Genomic DNA, 20,112 nt, shown 5'->3' on the forward strand with positions numbered 1-20,112 from the left:
TTAAACTTTCAGTAAATAGAATCCTGCAAGCTTCCAAAGGATAAAAACAAAATACAACAAAAGGTTACTCTCAAAGTAGCTAAAATCACACCTGCCACAAATAAATTCTAAATGTATGGATTCATATACTAAGATGCTACATGGTCTTTAAATGTGGTCCAAATCAGGAGTTGTTAAAGTGTGACCCACAGACTCCTAGGTGTACCTAAGACTATTGTGTTGGGTACAGGGGGCTGGAGGGGAGGCAGTCCTTGAAGTCAGAACTGTTTTCATAATAATAAGAGGTTATTTTATGCCATGTGGTATCAAAACAGATTGAATGAAGAAGCAGAAATGAAAACCCAGCTATCTTCTATTAAACCAGAAATTAAAGAAATTTTAAAAAATGTAAAACAATGACCCTCTTCTCACTAAATTCTTAAAGTAGGATTATGTGCATAAAATTATTTATGTTTATATGTAATAGGTCTATCATGATTATTTTAAAGTGATTTAATAAAGGCACATTTAAAAATTCTCAGTTATAATTTCTAATATAGTAAATATTGATAGAAATAACCCACATAAACAAAAGCTCTTTAGATTATTCCATAATTTTTAAGAGTACAAAGGGGTCCCAAGACTAAAAATTTTGAGAACTGCTAATCAAAACACCTGTGCTTTGACACAGAAACCACAATACAGAACTGTGCACACATGGTCCAAATTAGAAAATAATGTGAGTCTATATAATTACTAATACATCATTCAGTTCAGTCGCTCAGTCGTCTCCGACTCTTTGCGACCCCATGAATTGCAGCACGCCAGGCCTCCCCGTCCATCACCAACTCCCGGAGCTCACTCAAACTCACGTCCATCGAGCTGGTGATGCCATCCAGCCATCTCATCCTCTGTCGTCTCCTTCTCCTCCTGCCCCCAATCCCTCCCAGCATCAGAGTCTTTTCCAATGAGTCAACTCTTCGCATGAGGTGGCCAAAGTACTGGAGTCTCAGCTTTAGCATCATTCCTTCCAAAGAAATCCCAGGGCTGATCTCTTTCAGAATGGACTGGTTGGATCTCCTTTCAGTCCAAGGGACTCTCAAGAGTCTTCTCAACACCACAGTTCAAAAGCATCAATTCTTCCACACTCAGTTTTCTTCACAGTCCAACTCTCACATCCATACATGACTACTGGAAAAACCATAGCCTTGACTAGACGGACCTTTGTTGGCAAAGTAATGTCTCTGCTTTTGAATATGCTATCCAGGTTGGTCATAACTTTCCTTCCAAGGAGTAAGCATCTTTTAATTTCATGGCTGCAATCACCATCTGCAGTGATTTTGGAGCCCTCCAAAATAAAGTCTGACACTGTTTCCACTGTTTCCACATCTATTTCCCATGAAGTGATGGGACCAGATGCCATGATCTTCGTTTTCTGAATGTTGAGCTTTAAGCCAACTTTTTCACTCTCCTCTTTTACCTTCATCAAGAGGCTCTTTACTGCCTCCTCACTTTCTGCCATAAGGGTGGTGTCATCTGCATATCTGAGGTTATTGATATTTCTCCTGACAATCTAATGTATAATTTATACAGTTACTAATATATAATTTAGACTAAAGTCTAAAATGGCTTTTTTTTGCCTTTAAATAAGGAGGTGTTATAAATTCTGTAGAGCTTGAAAGGGGAGTTAGGAAAACTAAATTTCTTGTCTTCAGTAAAATAGATTAGAAATCGCTTTAATTTACAATCGTAGGGTAACTGCAATTTTAAGAATGTGAACTGTTCTAAGTCCCTAATGCAGAATTCACAAGAGAATGCTTACAGTCAACCCAACATACTACAGAAATTCAAAGCACACAAGAGGGTTCATTCTGCAAAGGGCAAAATAGAAAGGAAGCAGAGAAGCATAAAATATGGTGAGAATTCATAACAGTGTGAAATGAGTCTGTGAATTCTAAGGTTTATGTTGACAGAAATTAAAGCATTTGGAGGAATGCTGAGGAATTGTGTGTTCCTGCTTTCAGTATTAAGCCTGAAAGGCAAGGATATCTTGAAGGAAATCAGGAAGGAACCTGGCTTCTTTGACAAAAAGCAAAAAAGTGATCTAGGATTCACTTTTTTCAAAACACTGTTGCTTATAGAAATATCACTATTTTTAACATGATGAAGAGAAGAGGTAAAAGCAGTAAGAATATGATGGATTCTGATTTGCACAGAAAAGGTCACAATGAATGAGAAGAATGCTAACATTAGAATCATCCTGTGTTTTTAAGTAGTCTCTATAATTTTAGGGGGACTTTAAAATGGCATCTGGCAAGGGTTCTGTGTAGAAATTTTTTTCTGAACGTTGGAAAAGAAGCCACAAAGGAAATTGGAAAAAAAAAAAATGAGATTACCTGGCTTGGAGAAGTCTCAACTTCAAGTTGCCCCAGTCTCTTTGTAGTAGATCAAGGCTTGGCTCTCATTAGATTGAACAGTGGTTATTGTCTACACTCAGAGCAGCATAAGAAAGAACAAGTTCAAATCTCAGCATGAGCATTCGGGTTGGATATACAGAGCTCTCTCTTCAGATCCTTGAAACAGAATAAAAGTACCTGAAATCTCATTGACTCCATACAAACAGTAGCAGTACTCCCAACTTTTGTGAAATCCAGGTCAGAAGAAATCATTACAGCTGAAGGAATTTTCAGTCCATCCTGTGGGTATCTCTTGTCTCTGCTGTTCAGTTGCCCCAAAGATACTTTTAGTAGCTGCATTTTCATATTCCATTCTGTGTCTCTTTGGGCCCCTTAATGTGGGGAGTCTGATTTGCTCATCCCTCACTTAAGTGGTTTTATACCTGGGAGACTTCATCCTTGAAGCCACTTACCCACTCCTCCCTGTCCTCCTCACCCCAGGAGGAGATCTGGAGGCCTGCCTTCAGAGGCGTTTCCAGCAGACTGCCCAAATATTGCTGTTACAGAGTGACCCCTGCCCCAAATCATTGAATTGTCTATCTGATCAATAAAACCCATTGGTAGCTCCCTGAAACACTAATAAGAACCAGGAATGAAGGGTTTGCTTTGGAGATGGCATCCACCAACACTCTGAAAGAGCAGCCAAGACTGTGGAGGAGTTGTGCCTGCAAGACTGATTTGGTGCTTGCTCTTCAGAAGCCCAAGATGGTGCTAGTGGTAAAGAACCCACCTGCCAATGCAGGAGACACAAGAGATGCAGGTACGATTCCTGGGTTGGGAAGATCCTCTGGAGAAGAACGTGGCAACCCACTCCAGTATTCTTGCCTGGAGAATCCCATGGACAGACGAGCCTGGCCTACAGCCTACAGTCCATGGGGTCGCAAAGAGTTGGATACAACTGAAGCAAGTTAGCTCGCACAAACACTTCAGAAGCACAGATGATGCTGGCAAGCGAGCTGTGTGTCACTGTCTCTCCTTCTGCCCTTGTGTTGAGGAATGCTTATATTCCTTAACCTCCTACTCCAGAGTATGCAGATCAAATTACATATTTATACCCGTTGAGGAACTTGAGAGTGATGATAACCCTCATCAAATTCCTGTAAGCCCCTAGAGCTTCCAATCTGCTATTATACCAGAGGCTGCCAGTGCCACCTCTGGACAGGAGGTGCTCCTGGCACCTCCATCACCACCACCAGACACTCGGTGTCACCACTTGCAAAATGAGATTTGAGCTGTTGTTTACTTCAGCTGAAAACCATCAATTAAGCCCTCCATTTGTCCAGTTTGGGATTATGGGCCACATCCTGGTGCCAGGTCTGAAGAAACAATTGTCTGATCATCTCTACTTCTTTTTTACATTCCTTTTTGGTTCCAAAGCTCACACATTAGCAATTTCACAAACTAAGGAAGGAGTTGAGATGCTGGGTAGCCAAAATACCCAAAGGTCCATCCTATTTTCCTGTGATATTTTGATTATATCTTATACAATATCAACTTAATAATGCTTTCCCACAGTCAATCCAACTATATTTACATTTGAGGACTCTTCATAATCAGTGGCAACACTTGGTATATGTTAGTATAAGAACAGGTAGTACTACAACTGCTCTTTTCTTACTACCTTTATTATTTTTTAACTGTATTATTATAAAGACTCAATCCTCTTATATGTTATATAGAGATTTAAAATTTATAAAGTGCTTCTATGGAGATTTAAAGAATAAAAGGAAAATGTTTTATTTTTACTTAATATTCATAATTACTCAGGTAAGCATAATTATTGTCATTTACCAATGAAGAAATTATGGTTCTAGTATAGCTCACACAAATAGTATAGGTAGAGTTGGAAATTGAATCCAAGTTTTCTGATTACCTCTGCAGTAATTTTCCCTGTAACAATCAGTGTAGTGCTTATTTATTTTGTAATAGATGTTTATCTAGGACAAGTGAACTTCCTACTAGAGAGAATGGTGCTTTTGCTTTAATCTCACATTGTTCTGTTTTATTTTGTTTTCTTTTAGGAAGACATATTTCAGCAAATGAAGCACTTAAGCTGGGTATTATAGATAAAATTGTGAACTCAGACCCAATTGAAGAATCGATCAAATTTGCCCAGAGAATTTCAGGTAAGAAGATAATAATAAAACTAGCACAAGGTTGGAAATAAATTTGGAAAACTCAGCAGTGGCCACAGGACTGGAAAAGGTCAGTTTTCATTCCAATCCCAAAGAAAGGCAATGCCAAAGAATGCTCAAACTACCACACAATTGCACTCTTCTCACACGCTAGTAAAGTAATGCTCAAAATTCTCCAAGCCAGGCTTCAGCAATATGTGAACCGTGAGTACAATTAAAATTTAAGAAGAACAAGCAGGACTTCCCTTGGTGGTCCAGTGGTTAAGACCCCGTTTGCAATGCAGGTTCTCATCGGAGAGAGTCGGGGAACCAAGATCCCCCATGCCTTGTGGTATGGCCAAAGCATTTAAAAAAGAAGAAAAAAAGAATAAGAAAAGCCATGCAAACAAACATTTCAGCAATTAGAAAGCAGACTGCATAATTTGCCACAATAAAGCCATGGTTCTGACTCTTGGTCAATCCAACTTCTGACTCTTTCTCTCTCTCACTGGTTTCTCACGTCATGGACTTATGACATTCCTAGATGCTTTTTTTTCTTTCTTTAAAAAAATGTTCCTTTTCAATTTATGGAGGTTGCCAGCAAGGTGGAGAGGGTTAAAGAGAGTCAGAAAAAATAATTGGAAGGAATGCTGGGCCACAGGCAGAGCAGCGTGTTCATCTCCCCAGCTGGTGGCAGGTAATGGCTCAGTGTCACTCAAAGACTTCTTTGAAAAAGTCGTTCTTTTGTCCACCCTGGCAGGGACCAAACACTTCCCTGAAATAATCTTTCTTTTTGTGGCTCTAACCACTTACTGTTTCATTTCAATAAAATTTCAAGCTTAAACTGGAGAGGCCAGGGACTGTGAGGAGAAAATACTGGTGACTCTAAAGAGAGTTAGCGAGGCTTTGCCCAAAGGGGAATGAGTTTCCTGCCGCCTTTCTCTTCTTTCCAGATAATCTTCACCACAGTTTCATCTGGTGTTGTTGTGCCTGCTGAGAGCATTTATTGTTTTGTTAGAAGTCAATTGGGCTACAGGAAAGGCTGTTTGCATTTGGGGGGTCCCTAAATGGTTTTTGGTTTGGGGTTTAAGATAGACCCGTGTCTATCATTTCTCACCTGTGGTTTTCGTTTGTTAAGGACATGATTTCAACAGGAAGTTCTTTTCTTTGACTTCTGGAAATTCAGATTTGAGAGTTAAGTTACTTCAAGAGATAGATGGGGATCATGGTCTGGTACATTTATACAATAATCTTATAATTAATAAAATCATTTATTTTAAAATCATAATCATTTATATCTTGTAATTAATAAAAATGGTATGGGGAGGGAGGAGGGTTCAGGATGGGGAACACATGTATACCTGTGGTGGATTCATTTTGATATTTGGCAAAACTAATACAATTTTGTAAAGTTAAAAAAAAAAAAAAGTGGTTCTACTTAAATAAAAATATGAAGAGAGTAATTAAAAAAAATTGAATTATAGACACAGAATCAGGCAAGAAAAAAAATATTTTGAAAATTGCAAAAAATAAAAAATAAAATTAATTTTAAATAAAAATTTTAAAATTGAAGTATTATTTTTTTAATGTATAAAATGGCCTACTCAATCTCCATAATATTACACAGTTTGTCCACTTGGTGGCATCCAAATATTGAAGAGGAATCATTTGCTTTAAAATTTGATAATTTACCTGTTAACAGTAGGGGAATGGTTATGGGCTTTGGACAATTGTGCATCTTAAATTATAATCATCAAAATTTGGTAGAAATGTGAAATTGTGATATAAAGTGTCTAAATACAAAATTACGTATGTGCTGTGCTGTCGGTCCGTCGTGTCCGACTCTTTGCGGCCCCGTGGACTGTAGCCCGCCAGGCTCCTCTGTCCATGGGGATTCTCCAGGCCAGGGTACTGGAGTGGGGTGCCATCCCTCCTCCAGGGGATCTTCCCGATTCTATACTTAGAGCTACATAGTGTGTTATGAACGCTGACAAAAATGTAAAGAAAATACACAAAAATGAAAATAACTTGCTTCCCCCCAAAAATTTAAAAAATGATTTTTGCTTTGGTTTTGATTTTTCCAGCTTGAGGTGTAATCTACACACAGTAAAAGTCACCCAGTTTAAACGTAGCAATTTGATGAATTTTTGTAGTAATGTACAGTTGTGTGGCCCTGCTACGATCAAGATGTGGTTCAGTCACTCTAAAAAGTATGCTCCTGCCTCTTTTAAGTAGATTCCTTCCCCTGCCCTTGGCCATAGATGACCACTGGCCTGTTTTCTGTTACTATAGTCTTGTTTTTTAGAATTTCATGTAGCATGTGATCTTTTGTGTCTGGTTTCTCTCACTGAGCATGATGTTTTTGAGGTTCCTGATGTTCTTTAAGTTAACAATATTAGTAAAGCAGTCTGAAAGGCATGGTTGAAAAACATACGTGTGTGGTTGCATACCTTGTGATTATACTAAAAACTCCTGAATTATAAACTTTGAAATGGTGACTTTCATTGTATGTGAACTAAATGTCAATTTTAAAAAGTACATGTAAAATTTTTGTGTTCTCTTTCTCCATTTGTAAAAATATTTCATTAATTCAGCCTATTCTCACCCCCATTATTACCCTCACCCCGCACTGCTGAAATGTTGACCTACAAAAAGAACAAAAGGAAAGGATTAAGAACACTTATTTATATATGATTCATGTTGATGTATGGCAGAAACCAACACAATATTGTAAAGCAATTATCCTCCAATTAAAAATTTTTTAAAGCTATAGTAATAAAGTATGAGTCTGCAAATAAAAAAAAAAAAAAAAAGAGAGAGAGAGAGAATACTTATTTAGTTCCCACATGCAATAGGCAAGTTGAGAAGGAAGGAAATTTCCAGTGGTCAGTGTTGCAATTGGAGCCAGTTTTGAAAAAAAATTGCAGTTTTGGAGCCAGTTTGTAGGAGGTTAACATATGTATCTAAAAATATGATTTGGGCAGTAGCTTCAAGTTTCTCTATAAACTTAACACACATCCTGGAGAGCTGACTGTGGAAGTTAATTAGCTTCATGCATCTTAATACTCTTGTTACACGAAGCCTCCCTGATGACTGCCATGCAATGGATTTAGCAGAGCAATTCAGTTGCTTGGCCAATCCGGATTGCTTTGGCTTAACTGGGGAGGGGAGGGTCCTGTCAAATGCGGTTTATTTGCATTTGGCCAGCAGCCTGCTAGTTCCCAAATGGATTAAGAACCCCTTGTTCCCACGAGTGTGATTCTGGCATGAAGCTGAAAGTGTGTGCTGTTAGCTGAAGATGAGCACAGGGGACATCCAAATGGGAGCCTCAGCTCCAGAGCCCAGTGCTCTGTTTTTGCCCCTCCAGCAAACCCTGGCCCTATTACTGTCACTGCCCTGGGCTGTGGTAGGCATTTTTAGCCGTTCTTATTCTGCTCAAACACCTTGATCTGTATGTTCATTTGGATTTTGTAACTTAAAAAAAATCTTAGTGGTTTCATCTGTCTTTCTCTTCCATTTTATCTTTTGCTGTTTGTAATTTATTTTTACTCTCTGTGAACATTTGTATAAACATGTTTCACAGAAGCAGAGTGACACTGCCTTACCTAGGAAGCCTAAGCGTATATCTAAATTGGGCTTCTTTTTTATGTACCCCAGTTGTTTGGGGACCCCAAGGCAACGGCACCCCACTCCAGTACTCTTGCCTGGAAAATCCCATGGATGGAGGAGCCTGGTAGGCTGCAGTTCATGGGGTCGCTATGAGTCGGACACGACTGAGCGACTTCACTCTCACTTTTCACTTTCATGTATTGGAGAGGGAAATGGCAACCCACTCCAGTGTTCTTGCCTGGAGAATTCCAGGGACGGGGGAGCCTGCTGGGCTGCCGTCTATGGGGTCGCAAAGAGTCGGACATGACTGAAGCGACTTAGCAGCAGCAGCAGCAAGCCCAGAAAAAGTTCAGTTGTTCTGTCTGTTCTTTGCAGAGCTTCTATGAGAGAGAGTCTGTTTATCAGAGCTAGAGAGAGTCCTGTATGTCTTAGGAAACCATTTTTGTAAACTGCACACTGTACATTGCCTCTCTTTATCCTAGAGAGAGAAAATCTCTTCTTGTCAGCTTACTAGAAAGGAAAAAGGGAAAATAATCGTCTCCTTTTCCTCCTTGAGGCATATGATTCACTTATTTTTTAAATGAAAACTTCTGCCTTAGAAAACTTCAAAGAATTAAGAAAAAAATATGAATGGGTCAGGGAAAGAATTCAATTATAAGCATACTTGAATCATTAATTAGCTCCTCTCTTTCCCATTTTCTGGCGGAGCTAGTGCTAGTTCTGACCTGCTCACACTTGCCTCTCTTATTATGTAGGTACAGCTGAGTGACTTTAGAATTAGCATATATATAAGAAATACACTTTGAAAACACCATACCTGTAGACCCAAAGGGGAAATTCTGAATAATTTTGTAGGAATAAAATGAAGTTGTAAAATAACACTGCTGCTGCTACTGCTAAGTCGCTTCAGTCGTGTCCGACTCTGTGCGACTCCATAGACGGCAGCCTACCAGGCTCTTCCACCCATGGGATTTTCCAGGCAAGAGTCCTGGAGTGGGGTGCCATTGCCTTCTCCGTGCATCCTTCAATTTCAGCCACAGAACAAAAAGGATAGGAAATTGAGCAGGGAAAAACCTCACAACGGTTGTGCCCTCTCCAATAGATATGCTTAGTTTGGTCTGGACAAGTGCTGTGGGGTATCCCAAAATGCCTGTCTGCAGTCTCAGAGGTTCTGAGTATCCCTGGGATACTAGGAGTGTGCCAATTGGCTAAAATTACTGCACACCATTAAGCGTTTTTCTTCTTCCTTTTTTTTCATTCTCTTCTTGCTTCAATCTCTGCCAGGTCAAAGTAGCCAGGAGCTGCAGATGACTTCTGATATGGTGGCTGATAAATGCTCTGCTCTTGGACTCCAAAAGGCTATACCTCAAAAGCAACTTTTTATTTTATTTTATTTTATTTTTACATTTTACATAATTGTATTAGTTTTGCCAAATATAAAAATGAATCCGCCACAGGTATACATGTGTTCCCCATCCTGAACCCTCCTCCCTCCTCCCTCCCCATACCATCCCTCTGGGTCGTCCCAGTGCACCAGCCCCAAGCATCCAGTATCGTGCATCGAACCTGGACTGGCAACTCGTTTCATACATGATATTTTACAAAAGCAACTATTGAATTTTTTTTTATTTGACTGTACCAGGTCTTTGTTGTGGCATGTGGGATCTTTCAGTTGTGGCATGTGGGATCTAGTTCCCTGACCAGGGATCAAACCTGGGCCCCCTCTAAGCACGGAGTCTTAGCCATTGGACGACCAGGGAAGTCCCAAAATCACCTATTGAATTTTTAAAAAATACTCATGTCCAGGCCCCACCCTTAAAGAATCTTAACTGAGTTCACAGCGGAGCATGGTCATCTTTAAAAGTCCTAAAATAACTCTGAAGTGCACTATGATGTTGAGAATCAGCCCTTGTGATGGTGGGCTGGTGGCCGCGTCACAAGGACAGAGATCCAGCTCTAAGATACCCATCTAAGCCCTGTCCCCACAAAGACTGTACTAGCCACCTGTTGTCAGGTGCCACAAAACTAACAGCTCTGACCTCTTTCCTCATCCACTCGATACTCTCCCCCTACTTCCCTCTCCCCACTATCTGTTCTCATCTCTCTTATGGGCCACTAGGAAATTAAATCAGCTGTAGGCCCTGGAAAGGTCTTCTTCTTTCTCTGCTGAGCTTGAAAAAAAGTAAGAGTGTTGGTCACTCAGTCCTGTCCTATTCTTTGTGATTCCATGGACTATAACCTGCCAGCCTCCTCTGTCCATGGAATTCTCCAGGTAAGAGTACTGGAGTGGGTAGGCTTTCCCTTTGCCAGGGATCTTCCTGACCCAGGAATCATACCTGGGTCTCCTGCATTGCAGGCAGATTTTTTACTGTCTGAACCACCAGGGGAGCCCATAAACTTAAGATTGGCTAACTCACAGGATAACTGAACAATTGTGGCTCAGATGATTAATAATCTGTCTGCAGTGCAGGGAACCCGGATTCCGTCCCTGGGTTGGGAAGATCCCTTGGAGAAGGGAGTGGCAACCCCATTCCAGTATTCTTGCCTGGACAATCCCATGGACAGAGGAGCCTGGTGGACAATAGTCCATGGGCTACAAAGGATTGGACATGACTGAGTGACTAACACACACACACATATGCTCTTTGGTGAAATACACATTCAAGTTTTCACCCATTTTTAAAACTGAGTTCTTTGCCTTATTATTATTGAGTCATAAGAGATCTTTATATACTCTGGATACTTCATTAGATATTTGATATGCAAGTTGTATTCATTGTCTGTTGCTTGATATAACAAGCTCAGCAAGCTCAACAGTTTAAACAATACAAATGTATTATCTTATCTATCTACAGGTCTGAAGTCTGGTAGGGGTCTCACTGGACTGAACCCAACTGTCAACAGTTGCACTTCTTTCTGAAAGTTCTTGGGGAGGATCTGTTTACTGCTCACTTGAGTTGTGGGCAGAATTCAGTACTTGTGTTGTAGGACCAAGGTCTCCATGTTTTTGCTGGTTATAAACTGATGGCCATTCCTAGCCTAGAGGAATGGCTCTTGGTCCCCTTCCTCCATCTTCAAAGCCACATTGTCATCAACAGAACTTTCTGTGTGGCATCTCTCTGACTCTTCCTCTCTCACTACAGCTGAGAGAGGCTCTCCTCTTTTAAGGGTTCATAAAATTAGATTGGGCCTACCTGGATAATACAGGGTAAACATCACATCTCAAGGTCTTTAACCTTAATTATATCTGTAGAGTCTCTTTGCCATGTAAGATAATATATTCTTAGGTTCTGGGGATTAGGAAGTAGATGTTTGGGGAGGGTGTTATTTCGCCTACCATGCAAGTATTTTCTCCTAGTTTATCATTTCATTTTCTTAATGATGTTCTTTGACATACAAAAGTCTTTAATTTTGATGAAGTCTAACTTAATGAATTTTTTTCTTTTGTGAGTTGTGCTAAGAATACTTTGCCTAACCAAATGTTATAAAGATTTTTCTTATTTTTTTAAGAAAGTCTTATAGTTTTAACTCTTCAATTTAGATTTATGGCCCATATTTGAGTTAATTTTTATATATGGTGTTAGGTAAGGACCTGTTTACTTGTTTTATGTGGATATTCAGTTGTCCTCAGCTTTGTTTGCTTAAAAAAAACTCTCCTTTCTCTCATTAAATTGTTTTGGCACCCATGTTGGAAATCACTTGGTGATGATTATAAGGGTTTATTTCTTAACTCAGTTTTTTCCACTGATTTGTATGTCTATCTTTGTGCCAATATTATACTGTCTCCTTTTCTAGGTATTTTAAAGTTTTTGTTACTGTTAAGAATGGAGTTAAAATGATTTTGAACCTAAAATATTATTAACTCAGAACTATTTTCCTTAAGCTCACTGGCAGATTAATATAACTGATCTATCGTAATGTTATCTTGGCCTTGAAATAAAAGGAAGATGTAACTTTTAGGCCTCAATTAGGTAACTTGAAATTGCTTTGAATCTATTAAATTCTGTCTTATGGGACTAAGTTGCAAAGATGTCAGAGATTTTGTTATTAGTGTTACATTAAATATCTTGACAACAGAGTCAGTTGTAGTGAGGTGGATGAACCTAGAGCCTATTATAAGGAGTGAAGTAAGTCAGAGAGAAAAACAAATATCATATGTTAATGCATATATCTGGAATCTAGAAAAATGGTACTGATGAACCTATTTTCAAGGAGGGCATAGAGACATAGACATAGTGAATGGACTTGTGGACACAACAGCGGAAGAAATGGGTGGGATGAATTGAGAAAGTAGCATTGACGTGCGTACACGATTGTGTGTGAAATAGCTAGCGGGAAGCTGCTATATGACATAGGGAGCCCAGCCTGGCACTCTGTGATGGCTGAGGGGAATAGGGGCCAGGAGAGAAGTTTAGAGGGGAGGGGAGGGAGGCCTAAGAGGGATATATATATATTTATATATATGTATGTATAATTATGACAGATTCTCGATATTGTATGATAGAAACCAACACAACATTGTAAAGCAATTTTCCTCCAATTAAAAAGATTTTTAAAAAGAAACACATTAATTAATCATTGAATGGAAAAAATATCTTAAATAGTATTTATTATTATATATGCACAATCCTTTGATATAGGTAACAGTTTCAAATTTTCTTTCTTATTTCTTTTAGATCAATCTCCAGAATCCCGTAGAATCTGCAACATGCCAGTCCCGAGCTTGCCCAACATGGATGCCATTTTCAGTGAAGCCCTTCTGCAGGTGCGGAAGCGGTACCCTGGGTGGCTGTCTCCGGAGGCCTGTGTCCGAGCAGTCCAGGCTGCTGTCCAATATCCATATGACATGGGCAGCAAGAAGGAAAAGGAGCTTGGCCTGTACCTTAATACCTCAGGGCAGGCCAAGGCCCTGCAATATGTTTTCTTTGCTGAGAGGATGGCAAATAAGTGGTCCACTCCCTCTGGAGCTTCCTGGAAAACAGCGTTGGGACGGCCCATCTCCTCTGTTGGCGTTCTCGGTAAGAACATGAGCAATGTCACTCCCCAAATCTGCATTTGTCAAGTGCTACCATTTGCTTTGGGCCACCACGTTCTGGGTTCTTTGCTGAACATATCACTTTTTTAGTCAACTTAATTTTTACCCCAGCCCATGAACTATCTTTGCATGTGAGGCTTAGAAACACTAGGGCTTCTCAACAGTGAACTACTTAAACCCAAGTCCTCTAATGCTACATCTGTGTGATTCCAGACTCTGGGCATTTTAAAACTCATTTCTGCCTCTTACATGTCTCTCATCCCTGGGTTTCCCAGCAAGATTATGATGAGTACCACATTTCAAGGTGTGGCCTGTCACTCCTATAGCTAGGGATTGGGAATGAAGGCTGTGTCTTTCTGGTCCTTGCATCCATTCACTTCTCCTGATTCAAAGCCACTATCCCCAGATTCATCTGAACCTGAAACGTGGGCTTCCTTACTTTTTCCCCTTGAAAATTTCTCAAACAAAATGTCTTCTTTCCTCAGAAGCTAGCTCTCCGAATGGCTTCTTTGGGCCACTATCCTAAACGTCACTTAGTCTTGGCCCAAGAATGGTCTTGGGTGGATTCCAAATCCCCTGAAATAGTAAGTGGAGTGTTGTATGTATTAGCCTGTATACAGTCTTCTGGGAGAGAAGGTCCAAAGTTTACTAAAAGCACCAACTTTCTTAATCTTCACCAAGCTCTCTAGCAGCAGTGCAGTGTGGAATGAAAGAGCCTTCTCTACATCTTAGTCTGTAGCTGTCTCAGTGAAATTTGGAATAAAGTAGTATGTCTTCAATACAAACATACTGTGCTCCTTGTAGCACTGACTGTTCACTTGTGATTTTTTAAGGAGATTGAGAAATAGTATGGTAAAGAACTGAGTGTACCTTTTTATATTCCTTCAGCAACACCAATATTTGTTTCTAGTTATGTACTTACCTGTTTATTCTTTCCTGTTTTCCTTCAAGCCAAGAATAATTAATGCAGAATAATAGTAAAAACTTAAGTTTATCAGTATCGTGTTTGTCCACCAACATTTGAGAATTTCCCTGTTTCCTTATCGTGAGCTTTTTAAAAAGACTTCATGCTTGTGTCTGGCATGGAATGTTTATAAGTTCGGGTTTTTTTTAAGTATACACCACATTGTTCTGAAAAATATTTGCAAAAGCTTTTAAACTACGTAGAAGACAATGTGGATAAAGATAAAGTGAGAGAGCTGGTCATTTCCCCCTTCATCATATTTATCCGCTTCCTGCTCTGCCCGCCTTGGTCTTGGTGACGCAGCCTCCCTCTGTACCCCATGTCCTCTGGAATGCGCCCGCAGCCTCATCTGGTTCACCAGTGGCTCTCGCTCTGTCTCCTGCCTGAAACCTGACTTACCCCGGGCACTTGCTTCTCCTGCAGCCCTCTCAAGAATGCTGTTGCTTCTTCCCACACTCCCTGGACTGGACTGTCACTTCCCACTTCCCCTCTCAGACCGTGACCCCTTTCTGGACACTCTTCCTCTGTTTTGCTGCCATCTCCCTGCCTGCTCTATCCCTCCTCATTTTAGTACCTGGCTCATGGTTATCCACTTTGGCCCAAATCCTACTGCTGTCCTTGTTGTCCTCATCCCCTGTGTGGAGAATCCATCCAGCTTCTGGGTTCCTTCGCCTCCTCAGATCCAGTGACATTCGCCTCACTTCACTTCCGTGACCCACACTTCGGGCTTCACCCTGAGCATTTCTCCACCACTGAAATGTGAACTCGTACTTTTTCACTACAACCTTGTGTTTCTGCACATCCCTTTCTCAGTTATTCCAACTGCATCCGTTACTTGATAAGCTCTTTTAATCTTTACTTTCTTCTCTATTCAGTTTTCATTTCCAATCGTCACTTCAGCTACTCTCTTGCCAACATCCTCAAAAGCTGTGACTCGTTGTCCTTTCATTGGGCCCCCTGGAAAACCCCAGCCCTGATGAGCCCAGGTTTGCACTTCAATGAGCCTGTGCTCTCAGATGGGGTTGGCACCACTGCAAGTCCACTTTCTTTCACCTCGCCTGGGCTCTCAGGGCTGTCAGAAGGGGAGAAGACTGCTGTTGACTAGACACTGAAGAACCAGCAGTCAAAGCATCCCTTATCCTTTATTTACTTCTCTGAGTAGGAGGGGTTCTTGATGAGATTTAATTCCAGGGTAGTTAAAAGCGGTGACTTGGTCCAGGAACAGGACTCCTGGTCCCTGTCTGTGTGTGTTTAGTGAGGAAAATTTAGGAAACTAAATTCAATATACATACAGTATTGACCTATGAAAACATAATTACCAACAGTGAAAATCTTGGTCTTTCAGCCCTACTTTCTTGAGAACTTTGAGACCACAAGGTTGTGAGAAGTTAGTGAAGAACTTTTTGAAGGAAACAGTTACTGGTTTCATGTATATTTTTAGTGATTAAGTGAAAAAAATATCAGTTTATAGAACTGAAGATCTAAAATAATAGCTGATACTTCTTTTTTTCCCCCCAACAAGACATTGTTTATTAATCAGAAGAGCAGCAAGGATAATTCTGCTTTAGATTAAAAGCTGCATTTCAAGGGCCCAAGTTCAGGCTTCCCTGGTGGTTCAGTGGTAAAGAATCCACTTGCCAATGCTGGGAATGTAGGTTAGATCCCTGGTCTGGGAAGATCCCATGTGCCACGGAGCAGCTAAGCCCCTGCACCACAACTACTGAGCCTGTGCTCTAGATTCTAGGAACTGCAACTATTGAGCCCATGCTCTAGAGCCTGTGCTCCTCAGCAAGGGAAGCCGCCACAGTGAGAGCCTGTGCACCACAACTAGAGAATAGCCCTCACTCACTGCAACTAGAGAAAAGCCCACACAAAGCAATGAAAACCCAGCATAGCCATAAATAAATAAATATAAATATATATATATATATATATATATATATAAAAGGTCCAAGTTCTGTTTCCAGGTTCTCTAATAGGAGTGATGAGGCTAGTACCTATAGCCTTCTACTTTGTAGAAGTAGCAACTTCTACAGAGAGCTGTTACATGCTTTGTCTGATTTGATCTTCACCAAAACTCATGAGATCAGAGCTTCCAGCAATCACATTCCCAATTTGAAGAATTTGGAAACTAGGACTCTGAGTGTAGTGACTCCAAGTCACATGCTGAAGGCGTGGGTAGGACTATAACTCAACCGACTGCTCTTAAAAATCCTTCCCATCCTTCTATTTCTACTTGAGAAACCATATATTCTGTATGTTAAGGATGCAGACTCTTCACATGACCTGGGTTGAGACCCCAGCACACCTACTTGCTAGGTATCAGACCTCAGGGAAGTTACTTACATCTTCAGTTTGCTCATTTGTAAAGTGGGTTAAATGATAGGACTTAACTCATAGGGTTGTGGTGAGGATTAAGAGTTAATACATACAAAATGCTTTAACGCATTTCTAATGTGTTCCTTATGAACACTCAATAAGCTTTATTTTTTTTTAAGCTTTACTACTAATAGTATAAGGTAATTTAACATGGAAGCTTTCGTGCTTACAAGGAAGTGAGTAAAATTATAGCTAAGACACTTCTAGAAAGCATTAGTCTGGCCCACTCTGTGGTTAGGACTATGAATTGTTTGGGGCCCCGAAGGTCCTTCAGCAGCCCTGCTCTGGGAGGTGAGTGCAAGGAGCTGTGCTCCGCACTCACAGGTGGCTTTCCTTCTCTGCTGTGTTCAGTTCCATCATCTGTTTCACGTTGTACTTTACAAAGCACTTTCACATAAACTTCTCATGAGCCCTTATTGTTCCTGTGAGATTGTACTCTCTGCTGCTGCTGCTGCTGCTAAGTCGCTGCAATTGTGTCCGACTCTGTGTGACCCCATAGACGGCAGCCCACCAGGATTGGTAGGAATTTTATATGAAGTTTGGGACTGAAAGCCAGGGGCCCAGGGTTTTGAACCCCCAACTCTACCTCCTGTTTACTCAGGCTAAAGTTTAGGATACAAGCTACTTCAGCAGTGAGAGCTATCCAGCCTTATTGTTACTGAGTGAAACACAGATGTTTAGTAAATTTGCAAAACTGTTTTAAATAATTCAATATATGTATTAAATAATTTAATATGATTTAAAAATTAAATATATTCCAGAGGAACTAAATCAATCATTTCTAATGATTGATAACATAATATATTCAAAACCAATCCTCACAAGGGATTAAGAGGTATAAATTATTATATATGTAATAAATAAGTTACAAGGATATACTGTACAGCACAGAGAATATGACCAATATTTTATAATAACTTTAAATGGAATATAATCTATAAAAATCTGAAACACTATGTTATATACCTAACACTAATATAATATTGTAAATCAGCTATATTCTATTTTTTAAAAAAGACCTAAAGCTAGTCAATGTGAAGTGCAGAAGAGTAATATGTACATAGCTTTCACTGAACTGTTTCATCCACAGCAGGTTGGTCAGGTAACAGATAAGCTGCTGCTGTAACAGATAGCAGTCTCAACAGCTTAACACGATAAAGATGTATTTCCTCCTCACTCTCAAGATAATTCTAAAACAAGGTTCTTTCCAACTAGTGGCTCTACCATTCTCCCGGACAAGGGTCAGCAAACTTTTTCTGTAAAATGCTAAACAGTAAATGTTTTAGGCTTTGGGGGCCTTATGTTCTCTACTGCAACTACTCAACTCTGCTGTTGAGGACGAGTATAGCCACAGACCATATAAAAACAAATCACTGTGATTGATTCCAGTAGCACTCTATTTATGGACACTGGAATTTGAATTTGATATCATTTTCAGGTGTCACAAAACATTCTTACTCTTTAATTTTTGACTATTTAAAACGTAAAACCATTCTTAGCTCACAGGCAGTACAAAAGCAGGCAGTGGGTTGGATGTGACCTGCAGGCCAACACCTGCTCTAGGGTCTCCTCCAAGTCCTCAGAGTTGATCTTTGCATCCTCTGTACCCAGGTGGTGATGAAGGATCTTGTAGGAGATTTTAGGGGCCAGTTGTGGGATATAAGAGGTCTAGAAAGTACAGCCTCCTAAATGCCCAAGAAGAAAATGAAATGGTGTGGGGAAGAAATGGCAACATATTTGCCATCAAATAATTTTTCTATATTTTCCATTCTTCTTGCCTTTCTTTAAAATATTTCTCACTTTCCTTTTCCCTTCCCCAGCCAGGTGGTTCATCATTTCATACTGTTTCAGTATGACCTTTCTTTAAATATTTCTTCAAATATTTCTTCTTTATCTTGAAGCTTTTCTTGACTCATCTAACCAAAACTAATATCTTTCCTTTGAAGCACCAAAGAACTTCTCTCATCACTTACCTTACCTTACATGGTGAATATTTGTGAACTTTTCTTCTTCCCATCACTAGGTTATAAGATCCTTGAGGGTTGTGTTAGTGTTAGTCGCTCAGTTGTGTCCAACTCTTTGCAATCCCATGGACTGCAGGCCATCAGGCTCCTCTGTCCATGGAATTCTCTAGGCAAGAATACTGGAATGGGTGACCATATCCCTCTCCAAGGGATCTTCCCAACCCAGGGATTGAACCCTGGTATCCTGCATTGCAGGCAGATTCTTTAACATCTGAACCATCACGGAAGCCCTGAGGGTTGGTACTACACCGATTTTTAATTACAGTTTTCTTGAGATGAAACTCATATGTGATGAAATTGACCCATTTAAAGAGTACAATTCAACATAAAATGGTGCAGCTTCTATGAAAAACAGTATGGCAGTTCCTTCAAAAATTAAAAATAAAATTATCATACAATCCAACAATTCCACTTCTGGGCATATCCAAAAGAACTGAAGGCAAGAACTCAAACAGATATTTTTCCACTCATGTACATAGCAGAATTATTCCCAATAGTGGCATAATGGCAACCCAAATGTCCATTGGCAGATGAATGGATAAACAAAATGTGCTACATATATATATTCAAAGGGATAATATTCAGCCTTAAAAGGTGGGGAATTCTGACACATACTACATGAATAAACCTGAGGCTCCTCTGCTAAGTGAAATGAGCTAGTCACAAAAGGACAAATACTATTTGATTCCACTTATATGAGGTATCTAGAGTACTCACAATTATAGAGTGTAGAATGATGATTGCCAGGGAGAGAAATGGGGAGTTCTGGTTTAATGAGCACAGTTTCAGTTACAGGATGGGAAGAGTTCTAGAGATAGATGGTGCGAGATGGTGCTGGTTACACAGCTCTGTGAATGTGCTTAATGCCACTGAACTGTACACATAAAAATGGTTATGATGTTAAGTTTTATGGTATATGTATCTTATCATAAAACGTTTTTCAAATACATAGTAACAATGTCACCAAAAAAGGAGCATACTTAAGTTGTTTTTAGATATTTGTAAAGTTGTCCAACCATTGCCACAATTTTATTTTACTTTTTTAGACTTAAAAAACTTTTTTTTTTAGTTTTTTGGCTGTGCCCCATGGCCTGTGGGATCTTAGTTCCCCAACCAGGGATTGAACCCATGCCCCTTGCATCAGAAGTGTGCAGTCTTAACCACTGGATTGCCATGGAAGTATGCCACAAACAATTTTAGAACCTTTTCATCACCCTAAAAAGAAAACCTGTACCCATTAGCAGTCATTCTTCATTGCCCTTCCTCCCAGCTCCTGGCAACTACTAATCAATTTTCTGTCTCTATTGATTTCCCTATTGTGAACATTTCATACAAATGGAATCATATAACATGTAACTTTTTGTGTCCAACTTTAACTTAGCATAATGTTTTTTAAGGCCCATCCACACTATCGGATATATCATTTACTTTTACAGCTGAGTGATTTTTCCAAAGGAGAGATATATTGTCCATGCATGCTCAGTCGTATCCAATTTTTTTGGACCCTATGGACTGTAGCCCTCCAGGCTCCTCTGTCCATGGGATTCTCCAG

General features: G+C 39.9%; 1 protein-coding gene across 1 annotated transcript in view; it reads left to right on the forward strand.

The window, feature by feature from the left end:
• EHHADH (enoyl-CoA hydratase and 3-hydroxyacyl CoA dehydrogenase) overlaps positions 1–20,112 on the forward strand; it is a 54,904-nt gene that overhangs the window by 28,259 nt on the left and 6,533 nt on the right. Inside the window, exons 5-6 of the mRNA XM_055568839.1 lie at positions 4,457–4,561; positions 12,835–13,176. Coding sequence (XP_055424814.1) covers positions 4,457–4,561; positions 12,835–13,176 — 447 coding nt within the window. The remainder of the gene's footprint in view (positions 1–4,456; positions 4,562–12,834; positions 13,177–20,112) is intronic.

Source organism: Bubalus kerabau, chromosome 2, assembly GCF_029407905.1.
Source record: "Bubalus kerabau isolate K-KA32 ecotype Philippines breed swamp buffalo chromosome 2, PCC_UOA_SB_1v2, whole genome shotgun sequence".
Taxonomy (NCBI): Eukaryota; Metazoa; Chordata; class Mammalia; order Artiodactyla; family Bovidae; genus Bubalus; species Bubalus kerabau.